This window comes from Caloenas nicobarica, chromosome 1 (assembly GCF_036013445.1).
Source record: "Caloenas nicobarica isolate bCalNic1 chromosome 1, bCalNic1.hap1, whole genome shotgun sequence".
Classification (NCBI taxonomy): domain Eukaryota; kingdom Metazoa; phylum Chordata; class Aves; order Columbiformes; family Columbidae; genus Caloenas; species Caloenas nicobarica.
This window is the reverse complement of record NC_088245.1, coordinates 95,295,299-95,310,618: the sequence shown is the minus strand read 5'-3', so window position 1 is coordinate 95,310,618 and position 15,320 is coordinate 95,295,299. Positions and strand designations below refer to the sequence as shown.

Sequence of the window (15,320 nt, the reverse complement as noted above, 5' to 3'; positions counted from 1 at the left end):
TTGAAATAGGGCAGTTACTTCATATTTTGACCTGAAGCTTGAGACACTTTGTGTAGTATGGTACTGTGAATTTTGTCAAACTTGTATTATACGAACTTCTCATTTGCTCAGTTGTTCTGCATAAAGCTTGAAATTTTATGGTGCTGTATCTTCCCTGAGTCTGTCGTCTTTTCCCTTCCCCAGCAATGGAGGCTCCTTTTTGCCCTTCAGGACTTTGCCCATTTATCTCTTCCTATGAAGTCCCTCAAATTAAACTTTCTAGCTGGTGCTTTTACTAAAGTACTTATTTTCTGCTTGCTTGTTAACATGGGATTAAGCAAGCACAATATGCATTTCGCTAAACTGCTCTCATAAATAATCGCATCCAAAGATGTATTCAGTACTGATTTATCTGTTAACTGCTGACACATACACATGCCTTTGTGTGTGTAACGATACCATGATAGGAGAATGAATTACCACATGTAAAGTTACCATGCATTTAGAGTTACTTGAATTTGATTTTCCTGGTTGCTGTAATCATGTAAATTGTAACGTTTTGGTCAAGATCAGATTAGAATGATGCACTTTAAATCATTTGTTTGCTTGGAGTTTCCCTCATTTTGCTATCTTAAACCACTCGTGTGCAGGCCTGTGCTTATTACCTAGTAGTGCACTCAGACTTTGCACAGCAGTAAAAGGATCGCTTAAATTTCATTATTGAACTTCTCTTGTATGTTGAAAGATAAATAAAATGATCCTTAATGCTTCCGGAAGAACACAATCAAAGCAAATAGGTTACAGAGCAGTATAACTAATGTTAACTTCCAAACCTTCCATTTCCATAAGCCAGGCAGTGTATGCTAAGTGATCATTGTATTCTTCCCTGTCATGGTTTGTAATATTAAATATCTGGTCATTCTTAACTCCCAAACAACATGAGTGGTTTAAGATGCTGGTACCCCGGTTGTTTTTACCTGTCCTTCCTGCCAAGGATTCTCTTTCCTGGGGCAGAGAAAGTTTGTGTGTCTGGGGCTCAGCTGCTGCAGTTCATGGTCCGCTGACTTATTTTACCCTGCCAGATGGGTTTGTACCTGGATTGTGAATTGGAGCTGTTGTGCCGTGGGTATTTGTTGCATTCTTCCGTGAGCCCTTGGGGATTGCAAAATGGTAGGAGACACAGCTGTGGACAGGAATTTAAACAGCTGTAGCTCTGCGCTGCAGTATGTCCATCAGATTGCATGTATGTCTTGGGTAGAGTCAGACTTTATAGAGACAGTTTAAATGGAATAGTATCTTGTTTTAATCGTTGAGTCTCAATGGCAGAAAGAAGGTGCCTTTATTAGGACCTAGGGATTATGTGCAATTTTTTCGTCTCCCAGGAAACAACTGAATTTGGTGGTCCGTGAGAATGAGACTGAGGCTATGGGTTAGATATGCTTCCAGGACTTCTTATTTTAATTTCTCATCTAAGAAGATTGCTTTCTGTGTTTGAAATGTCAGTGTTCTAGAGTGTGTTCTAATAAAGCACTGGTTTACAAATTTGAAAAATCTCTAGGTTTGCCAGGAGAAATAATCTATTCCACTTCAGAGTGCTAGCCTATTTGGGGTTCAGTCACAGAGTGATAAAGATCTGCATCGCAAGCTCTTCAGTGCCATATTACAAAGTAAACACCCAATTTGCCGTCTGTACATTTCTCTCTCTCTGTGTCTCTCTCTCGCTTTCATTATTGGTTTTACACGGATCTTTCAAGTATTTTTTGAGGTGATTTTTTTCAGTGGCATTGCTAAAAACTCTGTTTCTGATCCACGTACTTCTTTAGATGACTTGTCTTTTATGTCCTTATTAGAGATTATAATATCGCCTTCTCGGTATAGCTTGCAGATATTTCTTCCCTATCGAGACAGTTTATTCAGTTCTTTGATCTGCTTTTTAACACTAATTGGAAGGAGGGAAATGAACTAGCCATTTAATTTGTTTTGTTCTTCCCAATGGTCAGGTGCTATTCAAGCTTCTCCCTGTTCTTTCCCGACTCTTTCCCCAGACAACTGCCTCAGGAGGTGTTGGCTTTGAAGTTTAAGATCTGATATCATAAGTGTGTTTTGCCGGTACAAGGTTAATGTTGGCGTAACAGCCAACCACTAGCTGGCTGTAGTTAGTGAAAGACTTTTATTGCTAGTTGTCTTCATCTGCACTTCCAGCAGTGGTAACTGCCAGATACCTAAGTCATTGAATGTTTTGTGGGAGTTCATTTTCTCAGTGAGACTGTGTTTTGATACCCATATTTCTAAAATAGTTTTAACTATAAAAATTTAAGTACATTTTCTGATATATGCAGCTCAGCCTTATTTTAAAATATGAACAAGTCATGGATGCACTCAGGGAAGTATGTTGGGTTATTAACTCTTTTAGCCAAAAATATTCTGTCTTTGAGGTGGCTCTTTCAAGGACATTGTGGCATGAAAAATACCCACTGTGAGGTATTTGCCTAGTGATGATTTTAAAAGTTCACATGGTTATTTTTGGACACACTTTCATTTGATTTTGTAGTAATAGGAATAACAAAGTTGTGGCTTTCTAAGAGTTTGTATTACTAAGTAAAATGAGATCTCTTGCTATTTGACAGCTTAATGTCGTCTTTATTTCTCGATGATTTATGGCACAGGAGAGGAAATAAAACCCTTTAAAAAAACTGGTAAAGTAATGTGGGAAAAAATACATGTAGAATAATGCCTAGATTTGAATTTTCCACAGTAGCAATTAAAGGTGGTACAGATAAGATTTGACAGAGCACAGGCCTCCTCCAGAAATCCCAGAACAGCTAGAAAGGTAAAGTGAGGATACAGAGAAACAGTTACTGCCAAACTCTGCAGAAATCTTTAAATACTGTATTAGACAAGCATTTTCTTCATATCCAAATGCAGAGATGTGCACAGATTATTTCAAATTATGAGTGCACAGTACTCTATGATAACCAGGAAAACATTATAGAAGTGCTGCAGTGTGTTCTTAGACACAGATAGACATCCATATCACCTGCAGTCTTTCCAGGCATTGATATTTTGACCATCTTTATAACCGGATCTGTGACTAACCTTATTGAGACATAAAGTTGCATTTCAGTGAATTGCATCTGGTAGTAGGTTACCTCTGGGTAGTAGCAGGATGGTAGTTAGTAGCTGAGGTTGATGCCCTCTCACTTGGATGACAGAATGGATGGTACAGTGAGGGTGATCACTGTGTTGGGGACTGTGTGTACTTTACTCTCGAGTCTCATTTTTAAAATCAAAATTCTTGCAGAAGGGAAAAAGTGTTGGGACCATCTCAAACCATTGCCAGGAGCTAGTCATTCTTGAAATTTCATAGGTTCAGATGACTCCTGGCCAATGCTTGGCCTGCTGGAGCTTGTTGGCAGATGTCGGTAGTCCTTTCTTGTCTTGCTTTTCATGTTCTTTTTTTTTTTTTTTTTTTTTACTTTGAAAGTTAAAAAACTTGAAGGAATAGGAAAAGAAAAATGTTTAAATTCTGATATAAGACTGGGAGCCATAGTTCTACATGCATACAATAGTAATTAACTTAAATGTCATTATGCTATAAAGTTGCCCTACCCATGGGTGTATACAGCCTTCAGTGAGCAAGTGCCTAGCAGAGCAGACATTATCATTATTTTCTGAGTCTGCTGCAAGTTGACTCATGTTGAGCATTTCAGGAGGCAAAGTTTGGGAATTCCAATATTACTCATTCCCATTTAAATCTTGTTACAGTTGTTACTTTTATTGTAATAGTTGGCCTTCATTATGATGTAGTTGCCTTTACCAGACTTTATCCATGTAAAAATTCTGTGTTGTCTAAATGGCTATCCAGGATAAGATAGCTATGCAGTCTGAGAAAATGTTGCTTAAACTTTTAATGTATGTGGAGAATTGTGTATGTCCTGATTGCTCAAGTTAGGTCAAGCTACTCTTGATGGTATTTTCAATGCATTTGAAATAAAGATGTTCATTATTGCATTTGTCAATACCGTGAATATTTCTGATAACTTTTTCATAAAAGGTATTGGTGTGTCCTTTTACCGATAATTATCAATGGAAAAAGAGGTGCTGGATGACTGTTCAGAGTTTTGAAATTGGACAAAATTGCCAGAAATATTTTAAAAATCATTATTGAGGAAGAGTAGTTTCTGCTTAGTGTTATCTTGACAACATGAGATTTTTGTCCTTTTCAGTTTAAAAATGCACTCTAAGTGTTTTTTTTAAAGTTGGACCATAAACTTTGAAAAGTAAGAAGATCACTTTGAAGACTTGTTATCAACATTTTTTATCTTTTCAAAATATCACTGCTAATAGAATTTTCCAACTTTATTCCTTCTGTCCAATGTCTTTTGTAAACTTGATTTTATCGAGCACTCGTTCCATGAGGTTTGATTTTAGCCTGAGAAGGTATACTCAAACTCTTTCTTATTTGACAACTGTATTGAGTCACAGCACTTGCTCTTAATAGTAGCAAGAATTGTAATCATCTGTAGATCTGAATACAGTTCTTCCTGTTAGTGTGTCTTAACCTTCACTTCTGTTGTTTTGTGATCTATATATACACATGCATGTGTGCACACACACACATGCATATATAAGTGTATACTAAAGCTGACTGTACTGTGTCTACTCTTGCCCCAGCAGCATTTTATTATGTGGATAAAGCTATTTTTAATTACTAAACTCTAAGTAGTATTGAAGATGCTTTGACATCAAAGCTTAGAGAGCTGTAAATTGATCAACATGAATAGAGATCTCCCTATTATACAGGTATTATACTTGAAGTGTGAAGATTCAGTTGTGGAGTACTAGAGTGAGCCTTAGAGACTTTGCACTTTCATAAGAAAAGCTGTTGATTTGTTATACTGTTGTCGTTGCCTAGATCTCTGCTATTACAGAATACAGTTTTCATACCCTGTTCTTAAATTTTTATTCCTGTAATAGCTTCTTTGTTGAAGTGATTCTGGAGTACAGAAAGACATCTGAATTTGATAAATAATTAGTTTTCCTGGAAGTATGCTGTATGGAATTAGATTGAGTTTTCAAGGCCTCAGCTTTCATAAGGTGAGCCACACGGACCTGGCTGAGGGCATCTTCCAGGTCCTGGCTTCTCCCTCTGTTGAGGCAGAACTGGGTGGTTCTGCTGCCCTGGCTGGGTTTATGGAGCAGCTTTGCTTACCCAGGACACATGTCTGCAACCCTCTCTTTGGGCATCTAGGATTGATACAAAGTCAGAAAACAAGGATATAAAACGAGAGTGCTATTTTTATATCAAAACCAAAAGTATTTAAAGAAAAAAGAAAGCCATTGGTCTTGAGCCGTTCAGGAGCCATTGGTCTTGAGCCATTCTTTAGCCTTTCCTGTTTATTTCTTTTATGTTATTGTCTCCCTGTTTTATGTTTTATTGCGTGAATATGATTTTTACTCAAAATAAAGCATTACTGAATTACAGCGATCCTGATGTGTGGTCACAATCACATCGTTCTGAATAAGATGATGTTTCAGTCAGTGAAACTGTTTTGTATTTTTTCTTGTACATTATCTTGTGGGTTATTGATTGTGCTGTATTTAACGGTACTGGTAATATAAGCAGTAGTAGAGAATGTTTCCAGATACTTCGTTGTCTTCACTGCTGGATTGTTTAAGTGGTATTTTAAATTTTAGCCTTCACCTACTAGCATTCTCCTAAAGAGTTCCCAGTGGGAGGTTAATATAGGCAAAGGTAAGGAATACTTCCAGAGCAGAATCACAATCTTCTGGAGATCGTGAGTTTTTAATAGTAAAGACATCAGCTATTTTCTTCCATGTGGCCTCAGTACCATCAAATGGGTCCAATATTGTTTATGTACTAGTATAGATGTAGCTAGATAAACTCGTGATGGTGTATATAAGTTACTGTTATACATTGAAGAGAATGTTTGGATATTAGAATCATAGAATCATTTAGATTGGACCATCAGGATCATCAAGTCCGACCATAACCTAACTCTAGCAGTAGCCCATGTCCCTAAGAACCTCGTCTAAACACCTTTTAAACCCTTCCAGGGATGGTGACTCCACCACTTCCCTGGGCAGCCTGTTCTAATGCCTGACAACCCTTTCCATGAAGAATTTTTTCCTAATGTCCAGTCTAAATCTCTCCTGATGCAACTTGAGGCCATTTCCTTTTGCTATGAAAGGCCATTTCGTATTGCTATGAAAGATGATATAAACCTATTTAGCTTACAATTTCATTTAACCATCACTATATAGAGGAAAACTAACAGTTCAGTTATGTCAATTTCCACGATATGTACACTTGCATAATCTTTTTTGGAGACACCACATAATCATGCAAGTGGCTAGTAAAATTACAGTATTCTGACTGGACAAGTTTGTCAGGCCGTCCTCTTTTGAATTAATTGCTCTATTAGTTTGAATGGATATTTTTCTAAGAAAGGACAATTTGTGATGGGAAGGGAGCAAAAATGTATAATTTAACAGTATGTTTTACAGCATTTTAATTTTTCTTGCAGTGTATCCCTGTATCGGGGGAATTGCCGACCTCTTCGGTTTGAGCCACCAATGCTGGATTTCCATGAACAGTAAGTTAAAGTCTTTTCATCTGTTTAGTTAGAAAACAACCAAACAAAATCTCAAGAGCTTTTAAAACTGATGGAGAAGATTGTATATGTAAATGGCATTGATAGACTGACCATGTGGTTGACCTACTTGTTCCAGAGAGCTGGTGTACTCAGTCGTAGACATGTGTAGCGACCTTTCAGCTGCCATGGCTTTGGTAGCATAGGTACTTATACTTACTTCTTAGGTACTCGAACAGTTATTCTGCAGACTGGAAACAGTTTTAAGGCTGGAACTTCATGTACTGAAATGAGATTACCTTTCTGCTTTTATATAACCCCGTCAGAGAGCATCTACTCTACCATGTCCATTTTACTATTGCTTTGGTGGCAAAAAACTTTGTCAGTGCACCTGCAGTTGTTAGAACAGCAATATAGAGTTATGAAAATACAGCCTCAAGGAGAGCAAACAGCCTCCAGGAACCTAGCTCAGTACTCCACCTTGCAGATGGTTGCTGGTTTGCATCTCAGTGGCTGAATGTAATGGTTTACAGCAAACTTATCTGTGAGTTCTCTAAGAGATACAAGAAAGGAAGGAGGAAGGAAGTTTAACAATTTCAATATACCTGTTTGTAATCTGAGAAGTGATTCAGTCTTAGCTTTTCTTACCAGTAACTGGTTATTTGGTATAGGTAGCTACAATCATTTTCTTGTTAACAGTCAAAATTAGTTCTGGAGTTGGTGTACATGGATGCAGCCTCTGTGCACTATTGGTACTTTGACACAACATAAGCTGCAGTGAGGACATTTCAAACATTTTGTTAACAGTTCAACCTGGAAGGAACAAAACAGCCCAGGTGTGCCTTAGCACAGCATTGCTTCCCCCATCCTCAGCCAGCAGTGCTACTGGATGAGAGGCTGCTTCATTTACAGATAAACCACAGATTATTAATAAACATATAGTACTCCTTCTCTTTAGGAAAGACCATTGTATGGTGTGGTGACTACAGAGATGTTCACGGAAGCCCCTGTCTATTGATATGGTGTATATATACTTCTGTGTTTCTGAAAGAGAGGCTGTAGCTGTGTATTGTCTGTGCAGAGTAGTTTTCCAGGACTAACCTTTATTCAAAAAACCAAACACAATGCCACTAAACAGCAAAGCTATATGAAAATGCATCACTGTACATTTGTGCACAGTCTAACAAAATTGTAACTTTTATTTCTGAGTAAAGACATAATAAATCACGCTGTCCCCTCTTCCTTATTCCTTCAGAATTTCAGAATCTTAAGCTTTTTATGTTTTTGTTTGTGTTGTTTTGTTTTGTTTTTTGTAATGTAACTAGTCCTAGGTAAGGGGATATTGAGCTTCTAAATTGAATAAATACATAATGATAAGCCCTGCTCTACTGCATCTCTCTCTATAACCAAATCAGGCTATAGTTAACAAATCATACTGGTGAGTGCAATACAAACACAAACTTGTAGAGCAGTTCGTTCTTTGTTAGAGTTACTGTAAACTTACCTATTGATTTGGTTTTAAGTTATTTTCTCTAAAAAATGTAAAAGTTTTCAGTTCATGGTAGTTACAGAATTTGACACTTGAAATGTATTTGATATACCTTTTTCTAAAACTAATAAGGTGATTTGTTGATGTGCTCTGAAATACCTTGCTTTTAAAGGTTGTCTGTACTTTGTGTGCTTATCCGAATAAAGCTACATGTGCTTCTTTGCTTTGTGAATTTCCGAAGCTGCCTTTTCTTTTCCTCTTGCTAAATATAGAGCCTACATAGTATTATAAATACTTTAAGCTGTTGTTCATTATATTTTGGCTTTTTATGTAAGCTGTTGTTGTCAGAGCAGAAAGCATTGAGGAAATAGTGTCAATCTAGTACACTGTTAAAGTGATACAAATCTTTTACTTAGGGAGGGCTCTGTACAATAAATGCAGAACTGCACAAGGGATCGCTGCCTTCTGTCAGTTAAAATAGGGAAACTGTGTGTTAGATCTTGTTCATTATGTGTTCTGTTTATTTTTTTTTCTAACAGTATATGACAATTAATTTATTTGTTGTAGTTGAGTTCATAATCTCAGGCAGAAATTGACTTCTGATTTAATAAAACTTTAGTAAGACATCAAAAACAGTTTTAGAAAAGGTTTAGATACGGAGCCCCAAAGTTCAGTTTAAAATCAGTACTTAGGCATTTAAATGAAAGGGAACCAACTCCGAGAAATGCCGAGTAACTCAGCCTTATGGGGAGAGCAAACTGCAGGTGCCAAGTACCTTGGAAGTCAAATAGTGCAGATCTAAGCTTTTGGCTTTTTTGTCTTTTAAAATACATAGCGTTTTCACATTCAAATTCTGGCTTTTCTTTCTTTGTTAATAATGGATTTTAGTAAAGGCATAAAATGCATATTTAGTTTCTGCGTAAGTACCGTACCTAAACAGTGTTTTGTTTATAGGTAGCACATAGGATTTAGTAAAGCAAGCTTGTTCAAAGTTCATGTTTATGCTGAGGTATCAACATGTATCATTCCTAGACTAGAGAAAGGTGCAATATTTAATTTCAATTGTAAGCTAGCCCATCCTTCCTGTGGCATTTTTGATCTGCTAAGAGTGTGTGGGTTTAATCAGATGTTTCAAAAACATGCCAACTTGAGCAGGAATAATATTTATTAGAAGTAATTTTACTAGAGATCTCAGAACATCAAAATCAGTATGAAGTTGATAAATAGGTGCTGTAAACATGCTTCCTGTCTTCTACCTGGAGATGAGATTACAATGGCCTTATACTTCTGGTTTATAACAGTTGGGGTGTTTTTAATGCTGTTTTAATATAACATAAGCACCACGATACTCTACCACTCTGAAGGCAGTCCAGTTAATCTCACGTTTATCAAAGGAAATTTATGCTATACGTTGAGATATGCAAATATGTTCTCTGTATACATTAAGCCTCTGGGAATGGGGTGGAACTGAGGCAGGTTCTCCCATATCATGGCTCCAGGGGACTGCTTAGACTAAGTGGAATACTCATTTGGTTATATAATGCGAAAGCCTCCTGCTTGTGTTTCTGAAGCAACACCAGCCTTCCTCTGGAAAAAAAATCTGCAACATATTGGATATCGGAGATTTGGGGCTTTAAAGAAAATAAACAAGCAAAAAAAACCTCCTCCCAGAACCAACTTCACAGCTAGCTGCTTTTCTTCTTAGCTGTGTTCTGTTCCTTGTAATCTTTTGTTTAATCTGTTACTCTCCCTGTTGTTAAATTGGAATGGAATAATTGAGGTGTTCTAACATACAAACAGTAACGATTACGTCATCTTCCATAGCTTTGGGAGTTGGTTGCTCAGGGGCTGTTTTGGCAGAACAGTCATTACCTGTATGGCTTTCTGTGTTCGAGACTATTCTTCATCTTAGAGCTCTCGCAGGTGGCCCCTCTGGGTGAAGGCTGCAGATTACTGTTGCAGGGTAGTTTGTATTCAGGTCTCGCGCCTGCTGCGTGGGAGAACTTGAATCCTCGTAGATCTTGATACATACATTGCCCTCATCTGTGTTAATTAAACTCTGACTATATCAAAAGTAAAACTTTTAAGTTCTTCACGAGTAATTTTTTTTCTAGAAATAGCTTTTGGTAATGGAGCACTTGGGTATTGAGTATTTTAGGATACTAATATGGGCCAGAACTGCTTACCATCAAAATTTTAGAATGTGGAATTAATTTAAAGCTGAAGTTGACATCCCTTGCTTCATAGAAATGACTGGTAATGCATGAAATGATACTTTTGGCAAAAGTAATATTATAATCGCTGATCCCCATATGCTTCTGTGGTGAACGATGGTTCTTGCTTCATTCCATTTGAGCAAGGTCCCATTCTCTACACAAAGTTGTCTTGTTGGTAGGACAATGTTCTGAGAATTTGTCTTCCAGTTTTCTGTTGATAAACAATCTCGCTTTGCATTTCTTTTGAACATTTTTGTGTTTCTTGTTTGTGAGCTCTAGTATTTGGCAGGATATTCTATGAAAGCTTGACCTGGCGTTGAAAGCAATTGCTTGGTAATGTTCAAGTATTTGAGACCTTGCAGGTCTTAAGACCTCATGTTACTTGAAGCAACATAAGAGGATGGGAAGTGTTGCAAATTGGTCTGTTTTCTTCAAGAACTCTAATCTCTTAACAGTAAATAGTAAACAATTTTAGCAACTAGAGAGTTTATCCAAATCACTAGTTTTCTTACGTTTTAAACAAGTATATTTACAAATGGTGAAAGGACCTTTATAGGTGCCTATAATGTGCAGCCAAATGTTTATACAGTACATTTGATACACTTCTAATATGTGAGAGTTTGAGGTTGTTGAGATTTTTAAAAAATGCTGCAAAATGAAATTTTCGTTTCCCTTGGAGTTTTTTAAATGTAAGAAACTGTTGACAGTAAATTGACACTTAGTCCAGATCTACCTCTGGTTTTGTTCTCATATCATGCTAGACTGCAAAATACTGCCAAAGCAGATAATAGTTATTACACTCTTAGATTCATTCAAATCACAGTTGGTGACATAATTGGATAAGACTCTACTACTGGTGGTTTTTAAATGGGGTTTTGCTGACTGTTTGGAAAAGGTATGATTTGTTGCGTGGGATCTAAGATTCCTAACATAACATGAGGCATTTGCTCCTTTTAGTGTGCTACATGGACACTAACTTCTTGCCTAGTGTAATATAAAAGTATTTTCTTGGTTTGTTAAAAGCCAGTGAAATCTGGAAGCTGAGAAACAATTGCTCTATAGGCCAGTACATATACAAAAAAACCCCAACCCAAAACAACAAAAAACCAAAACAACCCCACACACGAAAAACCAACCAACCAATAAAAGACCCAACCAAACAAAAGCAACTTCTGTTTTCTTCTGCTTTTCTGAATTAGAGACACATTTGCATTCTCAAACTTATGTGCTTCAGTTACTCTAATTTCAGTTAAAGAAGCAACTTGCCTGTGTCACCCAGCTGGTGACGCGTACAGTGTAATGTGAAATGGGAAGGATGCTCTAGTCACTAATCCTCCAGTCTTGTAGCTCGTGCAGGCTTCCTTTACGAAAGAAACTAGCATTTTCTTCAGAATGGGGTACAAAAGGCACTCCTTGCAGTCTCTAGAGGTAACTTTGTAAGACCTGCTCAGTTCATTTCATTAAAAGTAGCTGGATACATTACAAGTCAACACCAAAATTCTGTTTGTTAGGGCTCACTCGCTCTGATCTTCTGACTGGAGAACCATCTGCATTGGTTTAGGAAGTTCCCAAGCTGTATGTATTTAGAGGCTAGGAGAGCTTTCTGGGCATCTAGCTTTGTATGCTTTCTACATTATTACGCTTTCACCTTCTAGGCGTCTGCTGTTCACGCCTATCTGACACAGGATACTGATTTAACCCATGTGAAACTTCTGATATGCTGTGTGACAACTAGTCTTCAGTTGTTTCAGCAGTTGCCAAAGATGCTAAAAGAAAAAAATATACTTAGGGAAAAGCATATTTGTTAAACTCTCAAATTCATGAGAAATTTACCTGAATTGAATCTTGAGTGTATTTATCTATATTCCCAGGATTCCAAAAATCTAAGTGGGAAGCTTTTGATTGACTTCAGTTTGCTCTCCAGTCTCATTAGAAAGGAGATGGAAGAGGAAGAACATATCTGCTGAATTTATATCCTTTGCTTTTCAGGAATAGATTTGTATCAGTTTTCATAAATCAAATGAGCATTTTACAGAGGTTTCTACATGCGGTAAGAAAGTGTAATTACTCTTTTAAAAGGGCATATTTGCTTTGGAGTGAGTATCTAGATATTTTTGCAAGTTAAGTTTGAACCAATAACTCAAGGACTCATCTCCCAAACTTTTTGCAGGAACTGGTTTCCTTTGTTAAGAGAGTCTGCCTCTTCATCCCTAGAGCAGCAATGAATTCCATCACAGGGACGTACTTACAATACGCTGCAGATACTAACTCAGACTTCAGAAAGAGTTGAGTTGCAGCAGTGAAGAATGTGAACACGGGCCTCTTTACCTATTTGAACAGGCACCTCGCCCTTGTTACTTACCATCTTTTCATCTAGGTTGTGCTATCTGCTTTTTATCAGTGTGATTATGCAGGAACAAAAGATCAGGGGCGAAATTTTACATGCTTTGACAGTTCATGTCTGCCTGAAGGTGTGTGTCTGTACCAGCTTCTTGCAGTGACAAGTGCCAGCTGTGACTGCTCCAGGAAATTCTGCTGTAAAATTTGGCACCAGGTTACACTATACTTGTGCAGGTCATTGTGGCTTGGTAATCCACAGCCTGGAGAGCATCCCTTATATGATTATTCCTTTAGATGTAGGTTCATTAAAGGTGTCTGGTGCACACTGCTTTACCTGGATTTTACCATGTCTGGTGGCAGAAAAAAAAAATAAGTGAGGTTTGTCCTACTTCTGTAGATTTGGCTAACATCAAGCTTGAATATAAGGAAACCTGTATTTGAGCAAAACATAATACTGGACTTATTGTAGCAAAATCAGAATGTCAACAAAATAGTAATATAAAATGTAGTCCTAGCAACAGAATTCCTTTTTACTGACTTCTGCCTTTATCACCAATGATCATACGCTGGTGGTTTAGTCTGGAATCTGAAGTTAGTGAACTATGTGAGGGCTGCCTCCCTACTAGTTGTTTTTATAGGCTTTAGCCTCTCAATTATAGTCCTACATTCCTGTCTTTTCAGAACTGGAAAAGCGTGAAGGCCTTTTTAAAAGATTGCTAAGATTTGAAACATTTCCTGGGATAATGCGTTTTACTTCCAAACTACATTTCTGACAGGAACAGGCTGGTGCTTCAGTATTACCGGTTCATTCAACATGATTTTCTTGGCTTTGTGGTGTTTCACACACTACGTATCATAAAAAGTGTCACTTAACTCAACTCTGTTTTGAGTACACAGCTGAATTTCTGTAGACTCCACAGGTGATGCGCTAGTCATGTTGTTTGCTCACATGTAATAGTGCTTAAAATCTACCTCACCTTCTCTTGCTTCCTGCTGTTGGGGTTGGCAGGAAGTGTTCTGCTTTAGTCTTGTTTTCGGCTCTTAAGCTTCTCTTATGAAGACTGGTTTGAGTGCATAGTAATAGAGAAGGAGGATGGTTTTCCCCTTCTCGGGGAGCTACTGAATGTGCTCTGGGGAAGAGAAGCACCCAGAAACTGCACAGTGGCAAGCAAAAGAGTTGCAGCAAGGTGCTGGGAGCATGTCTTCCATTGAGGAGAAGTTGCAGTGAGAACCAGGGGACAGACAGCTGATCCTCAGGAGAGACTGAAAGAGCTTTCTTCAATGTTGGAGGAGTTGGACTATTTTATATGGGTGGGGTTTTTTTTTGGTGGGTGTGTTGGTAGGATCAGAAAGTGCTTGTTTAAGGCATGATCACTTTCTCTAAACAAATTCACTGCAAAATTGCAGACTGTTACAAAAGCTTGCTTGTGCCTTTCACAGTTACCAGCTGTACTGGTGTCAGTGAAGGAGTGTTTGAAGCAGTGGGTTCAGAATTCAGGAGGTGCTGGGTAACTCCGTATCAGCAAACGCTTTTCTCAGTTGTGCTTTTGTGGGTTGTTGTTGGTTGTTTTGGTTTTTGGTGGAGGGGTGAGGTAGAGATGGGGAACTTTGGAGGGCTAGCTCTCTGTTCAGATTCCTCTGGTCTGATAAGCTTTTCCCTAGCAAAGGGAGAACAAGTGTATAGGTTTACTGTTTGATTTCATTGATCAGCAATGTAGCAGTTACAGCAGTTAATGTAAAACATGACAGCTGATATAAACCATTTCCCTTTCTAATATCCCCATGTATGCTGGCAACAGAGACAAGTATTATTGTGTTACGGCTTAACCTGGATGTTAGGTTTTGTGTGAGTCTTAAAAGGTGAGGAGAAAAATTCTCGTCTTCATTACCGGTTAAGTTGGAGAAGTCGAAGTGAGGGTTTTTTTTCACAGTGAAAGAAGGATCAACAGCAAGGGTTTGCTGATGGAGGCGTGAAATGAGGTGGACTCAGCAAGCAAAGCGAAGAGATTTACACTAGTAGAGTGCAGATACAGTCTACTGTCACTGATTATGCAGTTTATTGAAGGTTAATAATTGTGTCTTTGACGTAATATCATGGTCTTCAGCATCTGTTTAGCCTATGTTTCATAAGTAGGAGGTTCTGTCTGCTGCTGTAGTCACTTTGTAAATCGTGGTGTAGTTAGATTACTGTCACTAAATCCTCCATCCAAGGCAACCTTTAATTTGCAGCAAATGTATGTTGCTCTGTTTATTGAAACATGCCCTCCTCTTCCACCCCCACCCCCCCCAAGTTGAAAATCTGTGGTGCAGCTACAATAGCAATTATTAATTTGGCCTGTTAAATTCACTGAGGATGGCAGAACAACTGCTCGTTGTTGGTCATCATCACTTCAGGTACTACAGATAGTATTTCTTATCAATAGTGTTGTGGTCCTTGCAGTGTTTGGACTGGGTGGCATGGGTGGGAGTACTACATGGAATATGTGTAGCCTGAAAGTTAACTGTTTTGAATTCAAAAATTTAATTTGGAGTAAATTGTAATCTACACTCTTTATTAGCACTTTGGTGCTGATGCTTAACATGTGTGTTAAAAGGCATGAAAACAATTCTGAAGAGATACCAAAGTCTGAAAAACAAACGGTGAAACTAAAGCATTTATCGTCACGTCAGCTGTTGTAAGCA

General features: G+C 37.9%; 1 protein-coding gene across 1 annotated transcript in view; it reads left to right on the top strand.

The window, feature by feature from the left end:
* Window positions 1–15,320, top strand: part of TMEM131 (transmembrane protein 131) — a 103,129-nt gene that overhangs the window by 35,672 nt on the left and 52,137 nt on the right. The window contains exon 4 of the mRNA XM_065633348.1: window positions 6,528–6,596. Coding sequence (XP_065489420.1) covers window positions 6,528–6,596 — 69 coding nt within the window. The remainder of the gene's footprint in view (window positions 1–6,527; window positions 6,597–15,320) is intronic.